Genomic DNA, 27,793 nt, shown 5'->3' with positions numbered 1-27,793 from the left:
ATGTGGTAGTAGAGGGGGTGGGAGAGATGCCTGGATCTTTCAAGACAGATGGACAGAGAGAGAGAGGGAGGGAGACATGTTACCAATAGGGGGTGGAGGAGAGAGGAAGAAAAGTTGGACTCATGGAAAAGGTCCGGAGGAGAGGACACGTACAGGAGGCAGAAAGAAAGAAATATTGGATGCACAGTCAGAAGGAAGTTCAACCAGAGACTCATGAAATCCGCAAATAAAGGGACGGAGCCTTGGCATGTCTGGGGTGTTGCTTGGGCAGGAGTACTAGGTTGATATTTGTTAGACTTAGGGGATACTTGGCTTGAAGAAGTTGAGAAACACTGTTGTGGATGAAAATGAGGGAGAAAGGGGAGTGATGGTTTGGGGACCTCATGGGTCACTCAGGCCCACCTGAGGCTATGCCACTGACCCACCCATGCCCCGCCCACATCCATGCCCTCTTGAAGCTAACTAACGTTACAGAATTCAGGCTAAACAATGCGCAGTTATACACACAACTGCAAATCAGCACCAATTAATTGAAATTATCACCAGTAATTGGTTATTAGGGACTATTGGCAGCTAATTTGTCAGTTAGGTTACACTGTAACTATAGGTGGTCTGTGTGAGCAGTTTTTGCACGCTAAACATAAAATTGCGAATTCAAGATCAGAGAATGACGGGCTTGCTGCTTGTTGAGTACAGCAGTTTCCTTCTCAGCCTGTGCATCGCTGTGCCTCACGATTTCAGGAGTACTCATTTCAACAGATTCCTGTCTGTCAATTTTTGAGCACCTCGAGAATCTTAAACAGCAGTTTTTAATCGTTACGAAGTCCTTGTAGGTGCTCTCACTTGCAAAGCAGTAGAGCACAGGGTCGGCAATGCAGTTAAAACTAGTTAGCGAAAGGGAAAAATGGTAGACGTTAAAAACTGTGGCAGCAAAAACACAGGTCTTCTCAAACAAGCTACGCACCATCATTAGAACGTGGTATGGGCCAAAACAAACCAAGAAAATGATCACGGTGCTTAACACAAGCTGTTTGATCTGAAGCTTCGTCTTCAGTTGAGTGCCGTGACTCTTTCTCACCACCCTTAGAATGCGGCAGTAAGAGAAAAGCAGAAGGAAGATGGGGAAAAGGAAACCTGCAAAGAACCGGTAGTAATGGATGCTGTGCTCCCAGGGTTTGATGGGATAGTGCTCGAAGCACACCACGTGGTTCTCAGGGTCTTTTGAGACCTCTCCGTGTTCGAAGAAAAAGCAGCTGGTCAGGAACTCCTTGGCCCAGATCGCAACGCTCACAAAGATGGCGGCCTTCATTGTCCTCAACTTGTGAAACCGGAAAGGATGGACCACGGCAAGGTAACGGTCAACGGAGATGCAACAGAGGAATTCTATGCTGATGTAGATGTTTTCGTACAGCAGAATGCCACAGATCTTGCACATCAGCTCGTTATAGGTCCAGTTGTCATGCTGTAAAACATACTGGAGCCAGAAGGGCAAAGAGAAGATGTAGAGCAGGTCTGCCATGGTCAAGTTGCAGAGATAGATCCCAAGTTCATTCTTGACCTTAATTTGTAAATATCCATAGTAGAGCGAAAGGCAATTAGCTGGAAAGCCGACCACAAACACAAAGACATATACTACAGGGAACCACGTTTGATGTATGCGGTGATCAATAAGACAAACAGTATCATTAGTGCTGTAGTTCGTGTCTGTAAAGTTCCCCATCTTGGCAGTACTTGCTTCTCAAGTGTCCACATAAGATACGATCTTCATCCTGCTTAGATCAAGTCTTTTCCTTCACATCCTCGTGTCGGGGGCACTCCATTCTGAAATTCAAAAGCCTGCAATTTTAAAAAGAATGCATAATGAGACATAAAAGGTAGGTACCTTCCACAAGTCCCCCCCCCTACACTATGACAGGTCATTACATTACATTACATTACATTTGTGATTTCTATTCCGCCTGTGCCTTGCGGTTCTAAGCGGATTACAGTTAAAAGAGATCAGGACATTACCGAGAGAATTACATTACAACGATTTAAGTAAATTACATGTTGTGGTATAGAAATACAAGTATAAGATATCTGGATTTATCGATAGAATAACTTGACAGGATTCAAGTAGTTACAAGGTTCAGTGGGGAAAACAATATAGGCAACTGAAGAAAGATACCTAACTTTGAAGGAATCAGTTAAGTGGATACCTAAGGGAGCTGCTTATTTAGGAGAAGGTTAAATGGATACCTAAGGGAGATGCTTATTTAGGAGAAGGTTAAATAGATTCCTAAGGGAGATGCTTATTTAGGAGTTTGGATATTTTTGGTAAATGAGGTTCAAGGGGATGACTAGTGTGTTATTTGCTGGGGAGAGTGCATGTGCGATTGGGGAGGGGAATATTAAGTAAGGACGTGTTTTTTGAAAAGAAATGTTTTGATATCTTTCCGAAACACTTTGATGTCTGTTGTTTTGATCATCAGTTTGGTGATGGTGGGGTCAATTTTCGCTGCCTGAGTTGCTAGAGGTCACTTAAAGTTAGGTGCCATTTTGGTTATTTGTTTTATATATGTTTTTAAGATTTTTTAAGATTGTTGTTCACTGCTTAGAATGGTAGATGGTGCGGTATAGAAATCTTTGAAATAAATTTATGAGCTCAGTTTCTATAATACATGTGTGAATGTTACAGATTTGCTTGTAATTGCTAGTTGGGTGCTGAGCATCAGGGCTGCCAAATGAGAAAGCCAGGGCAAACATCGTTAAGGGTGGCCTGCCCTTCCACCATCATCCCCGCTCCACCCTTCCCCCACCAAATCTATCGTCTCTCCCCCCTCCTCCAAAGTAAACATTTTGAGATCTTTGAGTCTGTCCCTGTATGCCTTATCACTCAGACCACCGACCATTTTAGTAGCCTTCCTCTGGGTGCGGTCTGCAGAATTGTACTTGTATTATACATAAATATCCAGAAATGATTTCATGGCATCTCTGAGGGGCTTATTCTTTTATTATTATTCTTTACTAGTCTTATAGCCCATTACATTAACGGGTGCTAGAATATATGTGTGTGTGTCTGTCTTTATTTCTTTCTCTCTCTCTCTCCTTAGCCTCTTTCTGTATTTCTGTCTTTCTTTCTTTTTCCTCAGCTGTCCACTACCACCCCTTGCCTGCTCCCCCTGTCCATTCTCCCTTCCTTTTACCACCCCTGTGTCCACCACCACCCCTTCACTGCTCCCCTTATCCAGCAGCAGCCCTTCTCCCTTTGTTTTACCTCCCCCCTGTCCAGCAGTAACTCTTTCCTGCTCCCCCTGTCCAGCAGTAGGCCTCCCTTCCTTTTTCTTCCCCTCCCCCATGGTTTTCCCCTGTCCAGCAGCACCTCTTTTCTGCTCCCACTGTCCAGCAGTAGGCCTCCTTTCTTTTTCTTTCCCCCCCCCATGGTCTTCCCCTGTCCAGCAGCACCTCTTTTCTGCTCCCACTGTCCAGCAGTAGGCCTCCCTTCTTTTTCTTTCCCCCCCCCATGGTCTTCCCCTGTCCAGCAGCACCTCTTTTCTGCACCCCCTGTCCAGCAGTAGGCCTCCCTTCCTTTTTCTTTCCCCCCCCATGGTCTTCCCCTGTCCAGCAGCACCTCTTTTCTTCCCCCCTGTCCATCAGCACCTCTTCCCCTGTCCAGCAGCAACCCATACCTCCGTTCACGTCTGCCCTCCGTCGAGAGCCGCGGCAGCATGCAGGCACCAACAGCCTCCACGGCCTGCAGGCGCTGACAGCCGCAGCGCTCGCCTGAAGCCGACAGCCGCCACGCGCAAGAACTACCTAATCGTGAGGCAGCAGCCGCGTTGACAGGAGGTGACGCGGAGCCCGAGGTGGATGCTGGTAGCCCCTCCTCACGCTGGCTGGATGACCTGCGTGCTTCCCCGGTGCAGGTGCTGTGTGTGCTGAGCAGTCCGTGAAGTGTTCGATGCGTGGTAAGCGCGCATGCGCACTCTTGCCGGCCACAGCCCGACAGATCAGAGATCAGGGAACACAGCGGTAAGAGTGCGCATGCGCGCTTAGCATTTTATTATAGTAGATACCGTTCAGAACAGTTCACATGAATTTATTCAGGTACTCAAGCATTTTTCCCTGTCGGTCACAGTGGGCTCACAATCTATGTAATAATAATAATAATAATAACTTTATTTTTCTATACTGCCACAATCTTGCGACTTCTAGGCGGTTCACAAAGAAGAAGAGCTGTACAATCAGCGAATTACAATAGATGAATACAAGGTGGTTGAAAGGAAAATTATACATAGGTTGAATTATAAGAAGTTAACTATTTTACATCTTACAATTGAAAATAGTCGGACACTAGCGAATATCAGGATACAATTATGAAGAGGGAATTTTAGCAGACAAGGAATATGGATACCTAGTGTGAGGAAGAAATTCAGGGTAAGGTGTGGTAGTTATGTTCGCGGGAGAACGTCTGGCTAGGACAAGAATTTCTTAAACAAAGTGGTCTTTAATTCTTTCCGGAAGATGCTGTAGGTCAACCTAGCGGTATCGATGAGATAGCCTAGCCATGATTGCTGTCTACCAGCTTGGAACTTGAAAGTTCTGTCCAGGAAGGTTCGATATCTGCAGCCAGCGATTTTCGGGTATGCAAACAGGTTGTGGTTTCTGGTAGATCTAAAGGGGGAATAGAATTCGAAGTGAGGTAGAAGGTAGTTGGGGGCCATTCCCCAGATTAATTTATAGCAAAAGCAGGAGAATTTGAATAGAATTCTTTCTTCGATTGGTAACCAGTGCAGCCGTTTGTAGAAGGGACTAACGTGATCACTTTTCTTTAGTCCGAATATTAAGCGGACGGCCGTGTTTTGAATTATTCGCAGTTTTCTTACAGTTTTTTTAGGTATCCCCCAAGTAGATGATGTTACAATAGTTCAGGGTGGATAGAATCAGCGACTGTACCAGTAATCTGAAGGATAGAGGGTCGAAATATTTTTTTATGGTTTTCAGTTTCCAAAGAGTGGAGAAGCATTTTTTTGTCACCGAGTTTATGTGATCGGTCATAGTTAATTTGGTATCTAGAGTGACTCCTAATATTCTTATAGTTTTTAATATTGGGTGGTCGTGGTCGTTTATTTGTATTGCTGGTTTGTATTATGGTTTAACTTTGTTTATTTGGCATGACCAAATTATTCTATAATCTTATTGCTGTATTAATACACATCACATGTGCTATGAGACATGCCTCAGTACTGTACAGATGTCCATTAGAGAGACAGCCCCTGCTCTGAGAAGCACTCCCTAGTCAAGGCACAGACAAGACTTTGGGTTATTCTGTCATGGCCTTGGTGATTTGAATTATATTAAAAACCACCCAACCCCACTGGCTTGTCTCTAACAAAATTTCCTTGATTATTAATTTGAAATTGCAAAATGAGTTCCCCTACATAGGCATGTTGGAATGGACCCATCTGTTGTAAATTGTTTCTTTCAGTTCTGTTGGATTCTTTATACAAAGAAAAATCAACCTTGCACAATCGAGAAAGCATCAACAATGAACTGATGAATCATTTGCCATTCTTTCCAAAGCCAACTACTCACTGTCTGTTTTGACTAGTCCCCACCCAGAATTCCTAGAAACCCTCCCCCCCAATAAAATCTGGCTAGCTTCCTTTCTTTGTTATTCAGCCTCTTGAGGCATTTCTCTACAAGTTTTTAAATAGGTGCCAGCATTATTGTAAATTCTGTTCCCAGCCATTGATTCTTCTCGTCAAGTGTTGTTCCTGTGATCTGTACTACAAAGCAACAAACACTTCTGGTCCAGCTGACCCGTAGTCTCATCCTGAAATGTAGTGACAGGAAGCATGAGCAGTTCCCACCGTTGATACGACCAACCTTGAATCTGATTTGAATGGAGAAGTACAGTATATTTAAGGCGCAAACACTTTCTTCCATTTGTCTTATTTGGCTGCACATTGGCAGTAAGAGAGAAGACGTCTCCATCTAGGAGAGTTCTTAACCATGAGTCATTTTGGTGGAGAAAATTCTGTCAGAAGGCAGTAAAAAAAAGTGTTCTCATGACTAAAGGATTCCTAATGAGCCAGAACAACTGGTAAACCAAAAGAAAGGCTCACCCTAATTAAACGTTAAGTAAAGAAAACAAACTAGAGGACAAGATAACCAGCAAACCCCCTCACCCCCCCAAAAAAAATCCCTAAACACATCATCTACAAGATAATAAAATAATAATATAGCAAATGTGGTCCATCCATTCTGCCCAAGAGTCACATTCATTTTCAAGGCAATGTTGAGCCAACAATCTAGCAATTATTCATTTTACTTGCTAAGTTTCATATAAGATGTCTTCCCCTCCCCCGAGATTGGCAATATAGACTGAAATGATAAATAGAATATAAAAGGGCTTCAAAGAAGGTTTGGATAGGTTCCTAGAGAACAAGGGAATTGAGGGGTACAGATAAGGATTGAGGTTAGGTTATAGCGATAGGAGTAGAGATAGGTTATAAAAATAGTCAAGGACCACTGCTCAGGCAATGGGCCTGATGGGCCGCCGCGGGAGCGGACCACTGGGCGCGATGGACCTCTGGTCTGACTCAGCGGAGGCAACTTCTTATGTTCTTAAAATATACCCCCTTTTACAAAACCGCAAAAGCAGATTTTAGTGTCAGCTGCCGCACTGAATGCCGACCATTGCTCCAACGCTAGTAGAGTTCCTATGAGCATCGGAACAGCGCACAGAATTCAGCACGCCAGCCAGCACAAAAAAAAACACATTTACAGATTTAAAAAAAGGGGGGGGGGGGTGATAGAAAGCAAATTAAAAAGGTTTATTTTTAATATTCTTTTTGCTTTATTTTTGTTCGGCTTGTTTAATTTTGCTGTTTTTCCTGCTTTTATTTTTAGGATTTTTCTTTGGAGTTCTTTGATATTGAGGTTCCTTCTGTTGTGTTTTTTATGGACCTATAGTATTGAATTTATTATACGACGGTCATTTCATAAATAATGCACACTATTTTTTAATTTTTTTTTTTATTTACATGTTTTATTTTTTTTTTCAAGTATTTCTTTACAATCCTTCAATATGGTTCATAGACAACGGTGCGAAAGACAAAAGCACGCGCCGACAATTGAGCGCAGCGCGCGCCGCCGCGCCGCTCTAAATTACAGTTTTTAGGTGCTCCAACGGGGGGTTTTGTTGGGGAACCCCCCCAGTTTACTTAATAGACATCGCGCCGGCGTTATGGGGGGTTTGGGGGGTTGTAACCCTCCACATTTTACTGTAAATTGAACTTTTTCCCTAAAAACAGGGAAAAAATGAAGTTTTCAGTAAAATGTGGGGGGTTACAACCCCCCCACCCCCCACAACGCCCCCACAATGCGGCGCGATGTCTATTAAGTAAAGTGTGGTGTTCCCCCCCACGCCCCCCCATCGGAGCACTAAAAACAGTAATTTAGAGCGGTGCGGTGGTGTGCGCTGCGCTCAATTGTCTGGGCGCGCCTTTATCCCGGCGCGCTTTTGACCTGACACCCTTCAATATAGTCTACCTCCTTTGCAATGACTGAGTCCCAACATCTGGGAAGCTTCATTATTCCATCCAAGACACCATTTTTGTTCAGTGTGCCGAATGTCTCGGGTACCGGTGGAAAAAAGCTCTTTCAGAGATGCAAAACGATGTCCACGCATAGGTTGTTTCAACTTTGGAAAAAGGTCGAAGTCTGGTGGACTCATGTCTGGATTGTAGGGAGAATGAAGTAACACCTCCCAGCTTTATTTGTTCAGTTTTTCAATGACGACATTCCTATGTGCATGCGAGCGTTGTCGTGAAGAATGAGTGGCCCAGCCAAGAGCAACTAAGGTTGGGTTTTGTGCATTTTTCTGTGCATTTTTTGCAAAATAAATCACGATAATACACTGCTGTGACACTTCTTCCACATGGAACTTTGGGATGATGATGCCTTCGTGATCATAAGCAAAAATCATCATTTGCTTGACTTCTGATTGAGCTCTCATTGAAATTTTTTTGGCTGTGGGGAAGATAGTGCTCTCCACTCATCATTGAAAAACTACGCGAATACAGCTGTTCCCTTCAGTCCAGACATAACCTCTCCAACAGTTGCTAAATAGATTCTGCATTACTTTGTAGGACACATGGCATGAAATTGACCACCACAAAGATGAAAAGGATAGTTATCAGCATGCAGAATGGAATGTTGTTCAAATACGTATTTCCTGGAGGGAAAAAATACCATTGTAGCTGGATCAAAGAAGATGGAAAATATCTAAGAAAAAGTAAAACAGAGAATTGAGAAATTAAAAAATTGGGGGGCCTGTAAAGAATTACTGGGAAGAATTTTGATTTATAACCAAGAACATAAGAATAGCCATACTGGATAAGACCAGGGGTTCATTCTAGCCCAGTGTCCTGTTTCCACAATGGCCAATCCAGATCATAAGAACCTGGCAGAAATCCAAATAGTAGCAACATTCCAGAATCCCAAAGAATAACAAAAGATTCTAGAACCCCAAAGAGTATCAAGATTCTATGCAGAATCTCAAAGAATAGCAAGATTCCGGAATCTGAAATAGTAGCAACATTCCATGCTACTGATCCCAGGGCAAGCAGTGGCTTCCTCCATGTCTGTCTCAATGGCAGACTATGGACTTTTCCTCCAGGAACTTGTCCAAGCCTTTTTTAAAACCAGCTATGCTAACCATTGCTTCTATCACACTATCTAGCAATGAGTTCCAGAGCTTAGAAGTAAGGCTAGACTCAAATAGGGCACTGGTCTTGACCTAACGGCTGCTGGGCACGATGGACCACTGGTCTGACCCAGCAGCGGCAATTCTTATGTTCTTAATATGTTCCATGTAGTATACAATACTTTACACTGAACTAGTGGCCCACAATTAAAAATGTAAATGAAAGTAGAAAGATTCTTCAAAACTGCAAGTAAAGCTTGGAAAGTACAAATGATTTTCATAGTTTAGAAATTGCGTGTTGAAGTAATATAATGAATTGCAATGTGTTCTGTGTGTTGGAGAACCGTGCTTTGTTAAGTGTGAGACTGAGTTGCGATTCTTTACTTCTTTTTTTTCTAAAATCTATTAATTTTTCAAAACTAATACACAGTGTCAGGAATTATACAGACATTAAACAAAATAAGCACTTAAATTCAATCAATAACAATGCAGAAGAAAAATATCTCTCCCCTCCCATCCAACATATTTAATCAAAGAATAAACTAAAAGATATCCCCCCCTCCCACTCTGTCCTGGATGTGTATAAAAATAAAAAAAAATAAAAAATAAAAGATTATGTTGAAGTAACAAAGGATGTCAACGGGCCCCAAACTAGAGAATGACACGGTGACAAAATTCATCACCGTTCCCGTCCCCGCGGTTAACCACGGGAAATAATCCCATGTCATTTTCTAGTGTCTATTTCAACCTCGGTCCTTCTACACCAGCATTGTTCAAAGCAAAGCTTGGGGGTCAGTGGTTGTGGCCATTCATACTCTGATTCTTATGTGAGCCAAGGATAATGAAGCCATTGTGACATCACTGATGTGATTGGCTCTTAGGCACTGGTGGAATGAGGCATTATGACATCACAATATCTGCTCTGGATACCGGAGACTGTTATTCTGTAGTGTCTGTTTCAACCTCAGTCCTTCTACACCAGCATTCTTCAAAGCAAAGCTTGCGGGTCAGTGGTTGTGGCCATTCATACTCTGATTCTTATGTGAGCCAAGGATAATGAAGCCATTGTGACATCACTGGTGTGATTGGCTCTTAGGCACTGGTGGAATGAGGCATTATGACATCACAATATCTGCTCTGGAATGTTGCTGCTCAATCTCAGCATTCTTCAAAGCAACGCTTGCGGGTCAGTGGTTGTGGCCATTCATACTCTGATTCTTCCCTCTCTCCTTAAAGAATGACATGAAGATGGTTTCCCGTGGTTATCCGCGGGGACGGGAACGGTGATGAATTTTGTCACCGTGTCATTCTCTACCCCAAACCAATTTAATAAATTGCTGTGCCCCAACATATCAGCATTCATCTTTTCGTATCTGTATCCTAAACATAAACTGGCCCACTAAAAAGGAAAATTGAGACGTTCGCAATTTTTCCAATTGCGAGTTGCCATTTGCATGGCTATCCCTGTCATAATTAGGAAAAGCTTGCATTTGTAGCGGTCCATAGGGGGCTTAATATGTAGCAATGTTCCACATATAACTACGTCAAAGGAATTGTTGATTCCAGTATGAGATTAATCTGTCCCCATATTGGCTTCCAGAAGTCGATTCTTTACTTCTTTTAGGGAGCGCATAAACCGTCGAACTCTGCCTGGGTTTCTTGCAGGCTTTGCTTCTTTTGCAAACACTCAAAAAAAAAAACATTGCTCAGAGACGGTTCAGTACTTGAAGTTTGGAAACCACGTGAGAATAAGGCTGCCGGAGAAAGAAGCGTGCACCACATACACCCCTTGCACAGAACACCCCATGTGCGGAGTGAACTTTTTGCTTAGAACTATGGCCACCAGCTCTTTTGATGCGATATTTAACAGGAAGAGTTTGGATAAAGCTGTGTAGCTGCCACGTTCCTCTTAGTTCCTTTAAATCAGTGGTCTCAAACTTGCGGCCCGCCAGATACCATTTTGAGGCCCTCGGTATGTTTATCATAATCACAAAAGTCAAATAAAACAGTTTCTTGATCATATGTCTCTTTAGCGATAAACTACAATATTATTATTAAGACTTAGCCAAAAGGAAAGATTTATAAACCATAAAGAGTTTTACCTCATGCAAAATTGTAATTTCTTTAATATGACATTAACTATTTTTTTCTGCGGCCCTCCAAGGACCTACAAATCCAAAATGTGGCCCTGCAAAGGGTTTGAGTTTGAGACCACTGCTTTAAATGCTTAGACAGAATGACATCTTTCTAGTTGATCTCTAGAACCACAGTCAAGAGCTATATTTCCTTCTTCAAAAAAGATCAACCCCCCCCCCAACCTGACCAATTTCAATAAAAATTTGGGACATATCTTCCTGAATAAATTTGCAATAAAGCCAGTCTGCTTCTTCCCCCCCCCCTTTTTTTTTAAATTTCCCCCTTCAACTATAAGGAGGTAAGGGAAACATCCAATATTACATATATTTGGGTTCTCTTTCTCATTGTTATGTATATCATCCTTTATGTAGACTGCACTGTAGGAATAATTGTGTTGTCATTGCATTTCCATATTCTTCTTTCTTTTTGAATATTGTAATTTGCTATTGTTCTTTACATTAAATCAATAAAACTTATTGAACTTATTGAACTTATTGAACTGAATTTACTTTTTGCTGGGATGTTCCATTCGGGTTCTCTTCTCTACATTCTTTTTTGTGGTCTATAATTCCCTATTTTCTAAACTGATTGCGACAATTATATTTTCTGATTTAGTAAAACAAGGGGTTACTTTTTTTTTTTATAATTTATTTCTTATATACTGCTATATAGTGAAGTTCGAAGCGGTTTACAATAAAGATACATTTGACAGTACATGGGATGCAAGTGGGTTACAATACAAGTGGTTTACTATCAAGGTGCCTCCCCTTCCTACTGTGATCTTCCCTTTTGTTACACTTTACTTTTAATTTGTAATTTCTCCCAACTTTCCTGTGTTTGTCAGTCGTGTCTTGTTAAGTGATTATTTCTCAAGTTTGTCTCCCTCTATTATTATAAATTGTAAAACACTTAGAAATTCTGATTTGCGTTCAATCAGATTTGGAACTTGATAACTGCCTGAAGCCTATAGGGATTTAAAGGGCTTCGTGGCGTTTGCCACATGGCATTCGCTAACGCAGTTTTGTAAAAGGAGGGATCATTTGTAAAATTGCATAAATATAAAATTTTTAAAAATTTGCAACCAGCCTCATGCCAGCCACCTCACAGTGGTTAGAGCTACAGCCTCAGCACTCTAAGGTTATGGGTTCAAATCTCACAGTGTTCCTTGTGACCCTGGGGTTGTCACTCAATCCCCCATTGCCCCAGGTACATTAGATCAGTGTTCTTCAACCACCGGTCCATGGACCAGTGCCGGTCCATAGAAATTTCCTGCCGGTCCACAGGGCCAGCACGTGCATCAGGTCCAAAACAGTGTTCTTCAACCACCGGTCTATGGTACGATCAATGCGGTGTTATCTTCGAGCCAGCTCCCTCTTCCTCACTGATTCAGTGCACAAAGCCACGGGCAGTGGCTCCTACGGGCATCCTGTGCCTGAACCGGAAGCCTTTTCTCTGACGTTGCAACGTCAGAGGGAAGGCTTCCAGATGAGGCACGGGACGTGCAAGGTGCAATTAGTACTATTATGGGGGCAGAGTCTGGGGTGGAGATCGGGTAGAGATGGGCGGGGTCTGGCCCACGAGTTAGCCCAGTGTTCTTCAACCGCCGGTCCACGGTCTGATGCCGGTCCACAGAATAATTATTTTATTTCTGCCAGTCCGTAGGTGTAAAAAGGTTGAAAAACACTGCATTAGATAAGAGTGTGAGTCTACTAGGACAGATAGGGACAAATGCTCGAGTGCCTTGGTAGGGAACTCCGGTCTTCGAGAGCCATATTCCAGTCAGGTTTTCAGGATTTCCCCCAATGAATATGCATTGAAAGCAGAGCATGCAAATAGATCTCATGCATATTCATTGGGGAAATCCTGAAAACCCAACTGGAATACGGCTCTCGAGGACCGGAGTTACCTACCCCTGACTTAGATTAAAAGTGGCATTTAAATGCTGAAATAAATAAATAAAATAAAGGCATCACTACCTGGTTCTTCAACTGCCACAATGTTTTCTTCCTGACTGGCGATCAGCTGAGCCTGTTCCTTGTAATTTCTTCAAAACATTCAAACTCAGGGGTGGGCAACTCCAGTCCTCAAGGGCTGGAATCCAGTCATGGTTTTCAGGATTTCCCCAATGAATATGCATGAGATCTTCAATGCATGAGCTTTCAGTGCATATTTATTGGTGAAATCCTGAAAATCCGACAGGATTCCGGCCTTCGAGGACCGGAGTTGCCCTTGTCTGATCTATGAGAACCACAACTTTTTTTTCCAGATACAAATTTGTAATAAGGACCAGATAGGAACGGTTTGTGCTTATCATGATACGTGCAGGCACTTGCTTTAATCACCAGGTGAGGGCGACGTCATTTAGGTAAGATGACTGGCGAAAGTATATTCTGAATAAATTTGCAATAAACTTGTATTTCAAATGTTATCGAAATTGGTCAAGATCTGATAGAGTTAAGCAGCAAACAAGCTGTGTAATTTATTTTTTTTAACACTGTGGGCAAGATTCTCAAAAGTTTAACGCAGCCACTAAACTGTTTTCCGGTGGTTTAGCCTGTACGCAGTTTATCAAAAGGGATTATCTCCAGCTTTAGCGAGGTTTCTAGCAGTCTGTGACACTGACATGCAAATGGGCTCTTCAACATGACATGAGCCTCCGGTGGATTCTTAAAAAAAAAAAAATGCCGAGCCATTTTCAAAAAGTGGCATCTATTTTTGGTGACAAAAATAAGTGACTGGTCCAGGGGAGCCAGTCAATGTCAGATGCTGCTAGAAAGCCCCGTGTTGGGAAGCAATAGGAGAGATGCCCATTTTTCTCCAAGGTATTACAAAACCCCGTCCCTGCAGTGGCGGCAAACACCCCCTCCCCCCCACCGAAAGGTGGCGACACCCCCTCCCCTGCAGCAGGAGAGATATTACCCACTCTCTCGTGTGTGAGCTCCTCAAATGTATTTAATAGGGTCAAATAAAAAGATACCCTCTGCATTTTTGGTCCATGCAAAAAGTGATCTGTAAAACCTTTTGCATTAACGGAAATTGATGGATGGAAATCAGATGCTAAACTGTTTCCATTCTCTGCTTGTGGCTGCAGTAACCTTTCAGAGCGGAAACATATCATTCAGCCTGTTTTTTCATTTAAATTCCACACTTCCTCTCACACCACATCTCACCGCACAGCTCAGATAAAGAGCAGCGCAAGCTTAAATCCACGTGTCCGATGCATTTATCCTAGGACATGATTGCCTACCTGTCCCACTCTCAACTTTCAATTCCAGTACAACGCGGAAATATTCATTTCAAAATGATTGGTGGATTTCAAAACCAGTTTCCTTTTCTTGAAAAATCTTTTATTCCCCTAAATTTCTTTCCAGTCTGGGTGGCTGATGCAATGGTAAGGGTCTTTTTTATCCAGCTCTGTTTTGCCCCCCACCTCCATCCACTTCACCCTTCTTCCCTTCTAGCAACTCATTCTTCACTCATTCACTCAGCTTCTCCTTCCCCCCACCCCCCCCCCAGTGTACTTTTATTCTCTACAGAAGTTACGTTCATGAGATTTGAAGCTGCCGGCAGTGAAGAAATTGAACTGCCACACACACAGGTTCTCGGCTAGTGACCCCCTTGTCTGCCTCTGTAGACAAGATGAAGCTGGACATGGCAAATCAGGTCAAAAGCAATATGACGTAAAAACAGCTATATTGAAGACAAAGCTCCCAAAACTGCTGCATTTGAACGTCAGTCTGCATTAGGGGGACAAGAAGTTGCACATTAGAGAATGACACGGTGACAAAATTCATCACCGTTCCCGTCCATGCAGATAACCGCGGGAAACCATCTCCATGTCATTCTTTAATGGGCACAGCTATTGACCCTCAAGCCTTGCATCGAGGAATGCTGGTGTAGAAGGACTGAGGTTGAGACAGACACTAAAGAATGACACGGGATTGTTTCCTGCAGTTATCCACGGGGATGGGAATGGTGATGAATTTTGTCACTGTGTCATTCTCTATTGCACATGAATAAAGCATTCCATGATGAATCCTCCAAGGAAGTCAGGACGTAGCTGAACTCACAAAACAAATGTAGTTAAAGAATTCAAAGATTTGCATTGATCAGTAACCATTCTAAGTGAAGCTATTTTTATGCCATACCACCGTTGATCCTACTTGTTATTTACAATCTGGGTTTGCTGGCGACTACCTCTATTGTCTGCTCTTGCATGGAAGAGGTAGATGGACTCTAGATTCAGATGATACTTATGCATTGTGAATCTGGACACTAATGGGGGGGAAAAAAGATGACGATTTTGTGCCATACTGGGACAGACAAAGTCCATCAAGCCCAGCATCCTGTTGCCAATGGTGACCAATCCAGTCACAAGATCCCAAAAGAGTAAAACAGATTTTATGCTGTTTTTCCCAGAAACAAGCAGTGGATTTTCCATCTTTCCGGAAATGATCCAAACCTTTTTTTAAGCCCCGCTATGCTAATTACCTTTTACCATTTTCTCTTGCAACCAATTTCAGAGTTTAAACTACACATTGAGCAAAGGATTTTTTTTTCTATTATTTGTTTTAAATTTAGTACTTAGTAGCTTCACTGCACACCCCTAGTCCTAGTATTTTTGAAAAGAGGAAACAAGTGATTCACATCTTACTTGTTCCACTCCACTCAGCATTTTAAAGACCTCTATCATGTCTCTCCTGAGCTCTCCTTCTCCAAGCTGAAGAGCCCTCGCTGCTTTTCCTCATAGGGAAGTCATCCCATCCCCTTTATCGTTTTCTTCACCCTTCTCTGTACCTTTTCTATGTTTTGGGGTTTGGTTTGGTTTTATTTAGATGTGACCAGCAGGGTAAATCTACAATGTAGAAGATTATATACTAGTTACACCTGCTATTGTTCAAAACAGCTTGGAAAAGAGACGGCTGAGGGGAGATATGATTGAAGTCTACAAAATCCTGAATGGTGTTCAGCAACAAGTAGAGAATGACACAGGGACAAATTTGTCCCCATTCCCACAGGAACTCAATTTCTCTGTTCCGTCCCCACGAGTTTTGCCGCTGTCCCTGTCCCATTCCTGTAAGCAAGGCCTGCACAACTCAAAAATGATTCAGGATCGCAACGAAGTCAGAAAATGTAGTGAGGGCTGCAGGTAGTGGCCACGGCTCGAGGCACCTGGAAGTGATGACATCATGCACATATGTGACATCATCACGTCAACATCTGCACATGAGCAGAGGCCTTCCAGATGGGCCCTGAGACGCCAGTAAGGAGTGCCAGCAGGGAGAGGGCGGGAGAGAAGGAGAAGCCCTGGCGGCAGCTGATTGCCTACAGCAGTGTTTTTCAACTACTTCAAGCTAAGTACCCCCACCCACAGACCTCCCAAGCTCCACCCCAGATCCTGCCCCCTTTACTAATTGTAATGCAATTTTTTCCTTTCATTTTCATATACACACCGCAGATATAAATTCTCAAAACTGACACATTTCGATCACTAAATTGAAAATAAAATAATTTTTCCTACCTTTGTTGTCTGGTGATTTAATTAATTTCTGGTTGGACTTCCTTCTGATTGTGCATCCAGCATTTCTTTCACAATCCAGCCCCATCCCCTTTGGGTGCAGGTCTCTCTCTCTTTTCCCTCTGTTACCCTCCCCAGATCCAGTGTCAGTTCTCCTGCCACCACCTTTGTTCCAGGTCTCCCTCTCTCTCCCTCCTCTGTTATGATCTTGCATCTCTCTGCTCTTCCTCAGGGTCTCTCCCCATCTGTCTGCACCTCCCATAGTCCAGCATCTGCCTCCTGTCTTTCCCCTTTGGTCCTGTCTTTCTTCTGCTTACAACCCCCTCCAACCTCCCAGGATTTGTTCTCCTTTCTTCCAGGTCTTTATCTGCTTCTCTCTTTGTCCTTCCTTCCTTCCTCCCTGGTCCAGAATCTTTCCACCTTTCTGCAGTTTCTCTCTCTCGCTCTCATCCCTCTATACACCCCCAAGTCCAACATCTTCCCCCCCCCTCCTCTTTGTTTCAGGTTTCTTCCTCTCTCTATCTTCCTTCTGCTAACATTTTGAGTCCTCCCACCTTTGATCCAGGTCTTTCTGTCTCTCTCACTCTCTTTGTCTTCCCCCTCCCCAGGGCCTGGTATATCTCTCTCGCCTCGCTTCAGGGTGTTTCCCCTCTCTACCTCCTCTAGGCCAGCATCTTCCCTGCCTTTTCCTGTCTTCAAGTCTATTTTCCCGCCCCTTCTCAAGGTCCTTTTTTGTCTCTCTCTCCCCGCCCGCACCTCCTCAAGGTCCTTTACTGTCTCTCTCTCTCTCCATCCCCCAGGTGTCCAGATCCAGTTTCCCGCCGGGGCCCTCGCAACGGGCGGGGCCTTACCTCTGCTGCTTCCTGCACCCAGCGAGAGAAGTCGTCTTCCACGGTCTGCCACTAAGCTAATTACAGCAGCCTGCAGAGGAAACCTAGCAGGCTGCCATTGGCCTCCGAATCACGTTCCCTCTGCCGTGGTCTCACCCCTCCTCTGATATCAGGGGTGGGATCACAGCAGAGGGAACGTGTGCAGAGACTGACAGCAACCTGTTAGGTTCGCTATGCAGACTGCCGTAATTAGCTTGTTGGTCCTCGAAGATGGTGGAACTTTTAAAGGTGAGACTAGAAAGGAAGAGCAGGAGCAGGAGAGCAGAGTGAAAGCCGTTTTGGGCCGCATGTTGTGCAGGACTGCTGTAAGCAGTGCTTTAACCGCATAAACCTCAAACACTTATGATTTTAAAGTGTTTGAGGCTTGTGCAGATGAGGACAGAGCTTAGGCATTGGTGGAATGAGGCATTATGACATCACAATCTGAGCTCTAGAATGTTGCTACTTATGATGTGAAAGCGTTTGAGGCTAGTGCAGATGAGGACGGAGCTTAGGCATTGGTGGAATGAGGCATTATGACATCACAATCTGAGCTCTAGAATGTTGCTACTTAGGATTTGAAAGCGTTTGAGGCTTGTGCAGATGAGGACAGAGCTTAGGCATTGGTGGAATGAGGCATTATGACATCACAATCTGAGCTCTAGAATGTTGCTACTTAGGATTTTCAAGTGTTTGAGGCTTGTGCAGATGAGGACGGAGCTTAGGCATTGGTGGAATGAGGCATTATGACATCACAATCTGAGCTCTAGAATGTTGCTACTTAGGATTTGAAAGCGTTTGAGGCTTGTGCAGATGAGGACGGAGCTTAGGCATTGGTGGAATGAGGCATTATGACATCACAATCTGAGCTCTAGAATGTTGCTACTTATAATTTTAAGTTTTTGAGGCTTGTGCAGATGAGGACGGAGCTTAAGCATTGGTGGAATGAGGCATTATGACATCACAATCTGAGCTCTAGAATGTTACTACTTAGGATTTGAAAGCGTTTGAGGCTTGTGCAGATGAGGACGGAGCTTAGGCATTGGTGGAATGAGGCATTATGACATCACAATCTGAGCTCTGAATGTTGCTACTTATGATGTGAAAGGGTTTGAGGCTTGTGCAGATGAGGACGGAGCTTAAGCATTGGTGGAATGAGGCATTATGACATCACAATCTGAGCTCTGAATGTTGCTACTTATGATGTGAAAGGGTTTGAGGCTTGTGCAGATGAGGACGGAGCTTAGGCATTGGTGGAATGAGGCATTATGACATCACAATCTGAGCTCTAGAATGTTGCTACTTATGATGTGAAAGGGTTTGAGGCTTGTGCAGATGAGGACGGAGCTTAGGCATTGGTGGAATGAGGCATTATGACATCACAATCTGAGCTCTGAATGTTGCTACTTATGATGTGAAAGTGTTTGAGGCTAGTGCAGATGAGGACGGAGCTTAGGCATTGGTGGAATGAGGCATTATGACATCACAATCTGAGCTCTAGAATGTTGCTACTTATGATGTTAAAGTGTTTGAGTCTTGTGCAGATGAGGACAGAGCTTGCAGGAACGGGGCAGGGACAGGAAAATAACTTGTGGGGATGGGAAAATGAGTTCCCATGGTGCAGTAAAGTATGGTTCATAGAGACATTTAACACACTGAGATGAAGAAAAAGAAAGGGCCTCGGAGCTGCATGACGACACTTAATTCCCTCATCACCCCAGTGACCCAGAGCATCCTCACTGAAATCTTTGTAGCGTCGTGTATTAAACTCCAATTAAGGAAGGATTAGGAATAAATACGACCACTTAATCACATGTTTTTCCTTTAACAGAAAGACTATATTGAGGGAAAAAAAAAAAATCACAATTATTTGTTGATAGCTGCACTTGAAAGAAGAACACGGTATTGTGGTTTGGACTATTTTACTGCAAAAAACCAATTTAACGGCTCAAGAGGCTGCAAACACCTTAGGACTGCAAGGGTTAGGTGAACCCTAGGAAGAGGGGGCAGAAGGGTTACAGGCAGCCTAAAATCTGATCTGCTTGACCAGCCAATCCCCTTAACAACCCAGCCCTCAGTTCCCTGATTTCCAACAGTACCTAATACCCCGGTGTCCCCTACAGGGTTTCCATTTGACTCCAGAAAAAGGCGGATGCTTTGAGACGTCCAGCAATAGATGTAAAACCCGGACGCCTCAATCCGTCCTTCTTTTCCTGGAGCCAGAGGACAGCTCACTGCCTGGAGCTGCACACACCCTGGCACTGCAACGCCGATCAGTCCCGAAGCGTCTCCTACTTACTCGTTTGGGTGCTGCTGTGCTGTTCCACAGCAAATTTCCAAGCACACGTCTCTCTTAGCCTAGAGCCGGAGAACCGCAGCGCTCTGCTCAGGTGAGAGTTTGCCGCCTTCGCCTTTTCTTCTCTTCTTTAATCAGGGACTCAAACTGAAACCAGAAGCAATGTCTGGTTAGATTCTGCTGAGAAACGCCTTCAGCTGCTTCCTCCTTCTCTCCCCCTCCTCCGGCTCAGCCTCTCACGTCCGTAAAACTTTTGAGTACAGCTACTGTCCAGCACTGTATATCCTGCTACCTTCAGGCATCAGCCCAAACTGTCCCAGGCAGAGTCAATGGCACACAGCCAGGGGTCAATCAGCCCAGCCCCACATGTCCTCCATCCTGTCCATGTCTTAACCTTCCCCAAGTAACAGTCAGGGGGCCCTGGGCAAAGCTATCACTTACCCTCCCGCTTACATTTTCATGTCCCTTAGTCTGCCCTCAACCAGATCAGCATGGGGAGGGGGGTTAAAAATAAAAATGTACTATTTAGCCTGTCCTCCTGATAGCCCCCAGAGCAGGTTGCAATAAAAACAAAACAAAAAAACCCTCCATAGCAAATAAAGAAATACGATTAAACACTTTATTAAAATTAAACCAAACTCAATCAAACATTGTCAGTGAGATTCAAATAGCTCAATACTTTTGCTGAAGGAGATAATGGGCCGGATTCACTAACCTGCCCGATTGGGCTCGATCTGGGCAGGTCCGACGAATTCACAAAAAACAAATATGCAGATGGGGGCGATCGGAGGAACGCCCCCATCTGCCTGCCCAGATTGCTGGTGTGCGATCCGCGCGCATGCGCAGACTATCTGTAGATGGAGTGTGAGGACCTACAAAGGGACCTAAAGAAACTGGAGGAGTGGGCGAATAAATGGCAGATGGACTTCAATGTAGGGAAATGCAAGGTCATGCATATAGGGAGAAAGAACCTGATGTTCAGCTACCAAATGGGGGGATTAGTATTAGAGGGAAGTAGCCTTGAAAGAGATTTGGGTGTACTGGTGGACACAACAATGAAGTCAACGGCACAATGCGCTGCAGCCGCGATGAAGGCAAACAGAATGTTGGGTATTATTAAGAAGGGTATTACGACCAGAACGAGAGAAGTCATCCTGCCGTTGTATCGGGCAATGGTGCGCCCGCACCTGGAGTACTGTGTCCAGTATTGGTCACCGTATCTTAAGAAGGATATGGCAGTACTTGAGAGGGTCCAGAGGAGAGCGACACAAATGATTAAAGGCATGGAAGACCTTTCATACACTGAAAGATTAGAGAGATTGGGGCTCTTCTCCCTGGAAAAGCGGAGACTCAGAGGAGACATGATAGAGACCTACAAGATCATGAAGGGCATAGAGAAAGTAGAGAGGGATAGATTCTTCAAACTTTCAGAACATAAAAGAACAAGAGGGCATTCGGAAAAGTTTGAAGGAGACAGATTCAGATCGAATGCTAGGAAGTTTTTCTTTACCCAGCGTGTGGTGGACACCTGGAATGCGCTTCCAGAGGACGTAATAGGACAGAGTACGGTACTGGAGTTCAAGAAAGGATTGGACAATTTCCTGCTGGAAAAAGGGATAGAGGGGTATAGATAGAGGATTACTGCACAGGTCCTGGACCTGTTGGGCCGCCGCGTGAGTGGACTGCTGGGCACGATGGACCTCGGGTCTGACCCAGTGGAGGCATTGCTTATGTTCTTATGTCTGCGCATGCCCGTCCGAGCTGAGGCCATTTTTGGGTTGGGTTTTTTTAAAAAACTTTTCTGCACGCGCCCTCCTGCTCTCCCCTTCCAAGCCCTGCTCTTGCTGCCCAGACTCTCCTGCTCTCTGCTGCCTTTCCTGCAGTGCGAGCAGCCCAGATTTAAACCCGCAGGCTCGCACCTCTCTGCCCCCCCATGCCATGCTAATGCCCTCCTTCTCTGCCCCCTACCTCTTTAAATCTTCTCCAGCACGAGCAACGATTCTGGTCGGCTGCTCACGCCAGCCTGGCTATCTCTGAAATCACTTCCAGGTCTTGGGGTCAGAAAGTGATGTCTGAGGGAAAGCCAATACCAGCATGAACAGTAGGCTACAAAAGCTGCTCACGCTTGTGAAGATTTAAAGAGGGATAAGGGTGGGAAGGAAGGGCACGGAAGGAGCAGGAGGCCGAGAGGAGGGCACAAGGAGGCACTACCATTCCGGGTGCCTCCTACCCTTGCTACGCCACTGGATAGAGTCCATTGACGATGACTCTCACAGTGAATGGCCATGTGCAAGAAAGTCAAGGATTTAATTTTGTTAGACGGACAAATTAAGGATTTCCGTAAGACTGGATAGCGTAGCTGATTTTAAGAAAGGTTTGGACAATTTCCTGGAGGAAAAATTATATAGACATGGAGGAAGCCACTGCTTGCCCTGGATCGGTAGCATGGAATGTTGCTACTCTTTGGGATTACGGAATCTTGCTATTCTTTAGGATTCTGAATGGAATGTTGCTACTCCTTGGGGTTCCGGAATCTTTTGTTACTCTTTGGGGTTCCAGAATCTTGCTATTCTTTAGGACAGTGTTCTTCAACTTTTTCACACCTATGGACCGGTGGAAATAAAATAATTATTTTGTGAACCGACACTGGTCTGCAGACCGGCGGTTGAAGAACACTGGGCTAAGTTGTGGGCCAGACCCCGCCCATCTCTGCCCAATCTCTGCCCCAGACCCTGCCCCCATAATAGTACTATATAATGCACACACACATACACACAATATAATCGTATTAACAACACATAATGGTTAACCACAAAATTAAAGTACACAAAGCACACTATATGCTTCTCAATATTCATTCCTACCAGAACACAGATAACCCCTTGCAAACACGGGACCAAAAACTAAAAGTACTAATATATACTAACGAAACCCTAAGATTCAAGACTCTGCATGCAGTACAATCCCCAGAGAAAAAGAAACAAATGCATTTCTTCCTAAATAGTGCAAAACACAGACATGGTTTAAAGGATTCCTAGAATCAAGACTCTATCAGGTTAAATTTAAGGATGTAGTCTCAGTAATTTGGAAAATTCCTTGCAGAGTCCCACAGGGCTCCCCACTTTCTCTTACACTCTTTAATGTGTATCTTTTTTCGTTGAGTAAATTGGGTCTGAGGTGGTTCAGCTATGCTGACGACATTACAATTGTTATCCCAACAGTACTCAATTTATTGAGTCGGTATTAAATACAATGGAATCTTGGATACAAGAATTCAAGCTGAAATTAAATCAGGAAAAGACTAAATTCTTTTTTGTATCTGCTCAAAAGATTAACTTTGAACCAACAATTAAGGACAATTCAGTATCAGTTGTTTTTGACCAGTGTTTGACCATGAAGACTCAGATAGATGCAGTGGTTCGGAAGAGTTACTGTACCTTGTGGAAACTTCGTACCATCAGATCTTACTTTGATGCTACCGCTTTTACACTCTTAGTTCAGACACTACTTTTGAGTATTTTGGATTATTGCAATGTTGTTATTTGACAAGTACTAAAAAAATTTGACTAGACTGGCCTTGGTCCATAATACAGCTGTAAGAACATAAGACTTGCCGCTGCTGGGTTAGACCAGTGGTCTATCGTGCCCAGCAATCTGCTCATGCGGCAGCCCTTAGGTCAAGACCAGTGCCCTGAGTCTAGCCTTACCTGAGTATGTTCTGCTTCAGCAGGAACTTGTATAACTTTGTCTTGAATCCCTAGAGGGTGTTTTCCCCTATAACAGCCTCCGGAAGAGCGTTCCAGTTTTCTACCAATCTCTGAGTGAAGAAGAACTTCCTTACATTTGTACGAAATCTATCCCCTTTTAACTTTAGAGAGTACCCTCTTGTTCTCCCTATGTTGGAGAAAGTGAACAACCTGTCTTTATCTACTAAGTCTATTCCCTTCATTAACTTGAATGTTTCGATCATGTCCCCTCTCAATCTCCTCTGTTCGAGGGAGAAAAGGCCCAGTTTCTTTAATCTCTCACTGTACGGCAACTCCTCCAGTCCCTTAACCATTTTAGTCGCTCTTCTCTGGACCCTTTCAAGTCGTACCATGTCCTTCTTCATGTATGGCGACCAGTGCTAGATGCAGTATTCCAGGTGGGGGTGTACCATGGCCCGGTACAGTGGCATGATAACCTTTTCTGATCTGTTTGTGATCCCCTTCTTAATCATTCCTAGCATTCTGTTCGCCCTTTTCGCCGCCACCGCACATTGCGCAGATGGCTTCATTGACTTGTCTACCAGTACTCCCAAGTCTCTTTCCTGGGGGGGGTCTCTCCAAGTACTGCACCGGACATCTTGTATTCGTGTATAAGATTTTTCTTACCGACATGCATCAGCTTACACTTATCCACATTAAACCTCATTTGCCATGTCATGGCCCATTTCTCGAGCATGTTTATGTCACATTGCAGGTCTTCGCAATCCTTCTGCATCCTCATTACTCTGAATAGCTTTGTATCGTCTGCAAATTTAATCACCTCGCTTGTCGTACCAATTTCCAGGTCATTTATAAATATGTTGAAGAGCACGGGTCCAAGCACCAAACCCTGTGGCACTCCACTCGTGACTCTTTTCCAGTCCGAGTATTGTCCATTTACTCCCACTCTCTGATTCCTATCCGCCGAACAGTTTTTAATCCACGTGAGTATTTCACCCTCGATTCCATGGCTTGCAATTTTTCGAACGCTTTCTGAAAATCCAGATATTCAATGTCGACCGGGTCACCCTTGTCTATCTGCCTGTTTACTCCCTCGAAGAAGTGCAGCAAGTTTGTCAAGCAAGAGCTTCCTTTGCTGAAGCCTGCTGGCTGGTCTTCATCAGATTCTGTAATGTAATGCAATGTAATTTATTTCTTATATACCGCTACATCCGTCTAGGTGATCAACGATGCGGTCATTTATCAGCGTCTCTACCATCTTTCCCAGTACCGAGATCAGACTCACTGGTCTGTACTTTCCCGGATCTCCCCTCGAACCTTTCTTGAAGATCGGCGTAACATTCGCCACTTTTCAGTCTTCCGGAATCCTTCCCGATTTGATTGACAGATTGGCTATTAGATGAAGCAGTTCAGCTATAGCCCCTTTCAGTTCCTTGATTACCCTCGGATGGATACCATCTGGTCCCGGGGATTTATCGTTTTTAAGCCTATCAATCTGCCTGCATACATCTTCTAGACTGACTGTCAGTTCAGTCAGTTTCCCATCTTCGTTTCCCGTGTATAGCCTGTCGGCTTCCGGTATGTTGTGTATATCCTCTTCGGTAAATACAGACGCAAAAAATGTGTTTAGTTTGTCGGCGATGGCTTTGTCCTCCTTTAGCACTCCCTTTATTCCATGGTCATCCAACGGCCCCACTGCTTCTCTTCACGGGTCGTTTCCCCTTAATATATCGAAAAAACGGCTTGAAGTTTTTTGCCTCCTTGGCTATTTTTTCCTTGTAGTCTCTTTTGGCCCCTCTTACCGCCTTATGGCATCTGCTTTGAAGTTTGTGCTTTTTCCAGTTTTGTCCGTTTTTGACCTTTTCCATTCCTGAAACGAAATCTTCTTGTCTCTGACCGCTTCCTTCACCGCTACAGTGAGCCACGCCGGCTCCTTGTTCTTTTTTCTCTTGGATCCCTTGTTGATACGGGGTATATATAGATTTTGCGCTTCGGTGACTGTGTCCTTAAAAAGGGACCATGCTTGCTCTAGCGATTTTATAGTGCTTATCCTCTTCTTAATCTTCTTCCCCACCATGAATCTCATCGCTTCATAATTTCCTTTTTGGAAATTCAGTGCCATGGCTATCGTTCTGGATCGATGTTTTGCCCCTGTGTCCAGGTTGAAGCGGATCATATTGTGATTACTGCTTCCCAGCGTCCCTTCTACTTCTACTACTTGCGCCGGTCCTCGTAGTCCATTTAGAATTAAGTCCAGAATTGCATTTCCTCTCGTATTTTCCTTGAGTTGTTCCAGGAAGCAATCGCCTACAGAATCCAGGAACTTGGTTTCCCTACTGCAGCCAGAAGTGCCTAGGTTCCAGTCTATCCCCGGATAATTGAAGTCACCCATGATAACTGCGTTGCCTCCTTTGCAGTTGCATTTAATCTCGTCCGTCATTTCTCCATCAGTTTCTTCGGATTGCCCTGGGGGTCAGCAATAGATGCCGATCTTCATTTCCGTTCCATTATTTCCCGGAATTTGGGCCCATTGAGACTCTACCTTATTTTTCATTTCTGGCATGTTCTCTCCGGTAGACTCAATTCGCTCTTAGATATATAGGGCAATACCCCCACCTACTAAATTTTTCCTGGCATGCCCTAATGACAAAATCAAAGACTCCTTGATCTCCCTGAATGGTCAGGACTTCCCTATTGACCACTCCATTAAAATCCTGTGAGTCACCTTGGACCGCCACCTCACTCTAAATGCACACACAGACTTACTAGTTAAAAAATGCTTTTTGGTTCTATGAAAACTCAGAATCATCAGAAAATACTTTGATGCACCATCCTTCTGCTTACTGGTTCAATCATCCATCCTGAGCTTGCTCGATTATTGCAATATTATTTACTTGGGTTCCTTCAAAAAAACCATTCTAAGACTCAGAGTTTTTCAAAATTTGGCAGTTCGACTGATCTTTAGGCAGAAAAAATGGGAACACATAAGCCCCTACTATCAAAGACTCCATTGGTTGCCCCTAGAGGCGCGAATCCTGTTTAAGTTCGCTTGTCTATGTTATAAATCAATATTTGGTCTGGCTCCCACTTACCTGGTTTCCCACTTCAATCTGGCAAATTATCTTAGGCCCACATGAAGAATTCATCTGTTCACCTATCTGACAATAAAAGCCTGCCACTACAAAAGATTCTTGGACAGAACTCTTGCCTTCCAGGCAGGCAAATGGAACGACTGGCTTAGTAACGTTTTCGCACACTCTTCATCCTACTTCAATTTTAGAAAACTATTAAAAACAAGTCTGTTCAATCGATTTGTTAACTAAGAATCTACTCACCACTTCTTATTCAACCCTGTAATCCTATGAACCTTTTAGCTTTCATATTCTTTATTATGTAAGATTGTATTGCTGACTTTGATTATAACCTCTTCGCTGATTGTCCAGCGCCTCTTGCTGTAAACTGCCTTGAATTTAAATGGCTTTGGCGGTATATAAGAATAAAATTGTTATTATTATTATTATTACTCTGTCTCTGCAGTATAGCTTGTATCCCGGTAGCACAGTGTCCCAGACGTTTTCCTCATTCCACCATGTTTCCGTGATACCGATGATGTCACGGTTCCAATTAGCTTCCAATTAGAGAATGACACGGGTAAAAAATCTGTCCCTGTCACTGCCCAATCACCAGACCACCATCCCCGTCCCCAAACCATCCCTGCCGTCCCCTTCACTGCCCCGTCCCCATCCCTGCAGCAAACACCCTTCCCTTTTACCACCTCACTACCCTTCACTGGCCCGAGAATCTCCCTCCCTCTCCCCCCCTTACTGAAGCCAGCAGAGACTGCCTGCCAGTGCCTGCAGTTGCGAGTGTGTGGGTGGAAGCTTCTCCTCTGACGCAACCGGAAGTTGCATCAGAGGAGAAGCTTCCTCCCACACACACGAGACTGCAGGTAGGCAGACTTCGCCGGCTTCAATAAGTTTCTTTACTAAAGCGCCGTGAAGGTAAGGGGGAGGGAGATAGATTTGGCTGTAGGTAGGTAGGGAAGGAGGAGGGAGATGACCGCGCACCTTCCCTCCCTTAACTGCGGGGACAAGGCCATTCACTACTCCACAGGGCGGTGGATGGCCTTGTCCCCATGCCCGTAGTGAGCACTTTCTCCCCCCCCACCGTTTTGGTGGGTTACCCGCAGCTAGCCTTGGGTAACTGCCACCGTGTCATTCTCTACTTCCAATTCCTTCATCATATTCCTTAGGCTCCTTGCGTTCATATACATACACTTGAGTTTGCAGCCTGTTACTTCTTGCATTTCCTTCCCTCTTGTGTCCCTTTCGATCCGTCAGGATCTGGTGAGTCTTCCCCGCTATCTTCCTGCACGGTATCCTCTGGGTATACTGTTTCACGAACCATCGACTCTTGGTCAACTGTGGGCTTTCCCAGTCTTCCTAGTTTAAAAAGTCTCATTTTCTCTCTTGATGTTGCTTGCAAGTAGCCTCGTTCTGTCTCCACTGATTTATGGCTGAAGAAGTACGATCATGTCACTCCTTATTATAGTGAGTTGCATTGGCTCCCAGTGGA

At 44.2% G+C, this 27,793-nt stretch overlaps 1 protein-coding gene across 2 annotated transcripts; it reads right to left on the bottom strand.

The window, feature by feature from the left end:
- Positions 1-137: 137 nt before the first annotated feature.
- Positions 138-27,546, bottom strand: GPR68 (G protein-coupled receptor 68). Of its 2 annotated transcripts, none has more exons than XM_033951032.1 (2): positions 27,494-27,546; positions 138-1,836 (listed from the first exon to the last, which is right to left on the bottom strand). In XM_033951032.1, the coding sequence occupies exon 2, from the start codon at positions 1,718-1,720 to the stop codon at positions 635-637; it is 1,086 nt and encodes a 361-aa protein (XP_033806923.1). In that variant the 5' UTR covers positions 1,721-1,836; positions 27,494-27,546; the 3' UTR covers positions 138-634. The 2 variants fall into 2 exon arrangements, with proteins under 2 accessions (XP_033806923.1, XP_033806921.1); XM_033951030.1 differs by lacking the exon at positions 27,494-27,546 and adding an exon at positions 19,515-19,635.
- Between the last annotated feature and the right edge of the window lie 247 nt (positions 27,547-27,793).

This window comes from Geotrypetes seraphini, chromosome 7 (genome assembly GCF_902459505.1).
Source record: "Geotrypetes seraphini chromosome 7, aGeoSer1.1, whole genome shotgun sequence".
NCBI lineage: Eukaryota > Metazoa > Chordata > Amphibia > Gymnophiona > Dermophiidae > Geotrypetes > Geotrypetes seraphini.
This window is presented reverse-complemented; position numbering and strand designations above follow the sequence as displayed.

Bases quoted from the DNA above. Each gene is read 5' to 3' on its own strand.
- GPR68 (XM_033951032.1), bottom strand. From the start codon at position 1,720: ATGGGGAACTTTACAGACACGAACTACAGCACTAATGATACTGTTTGT.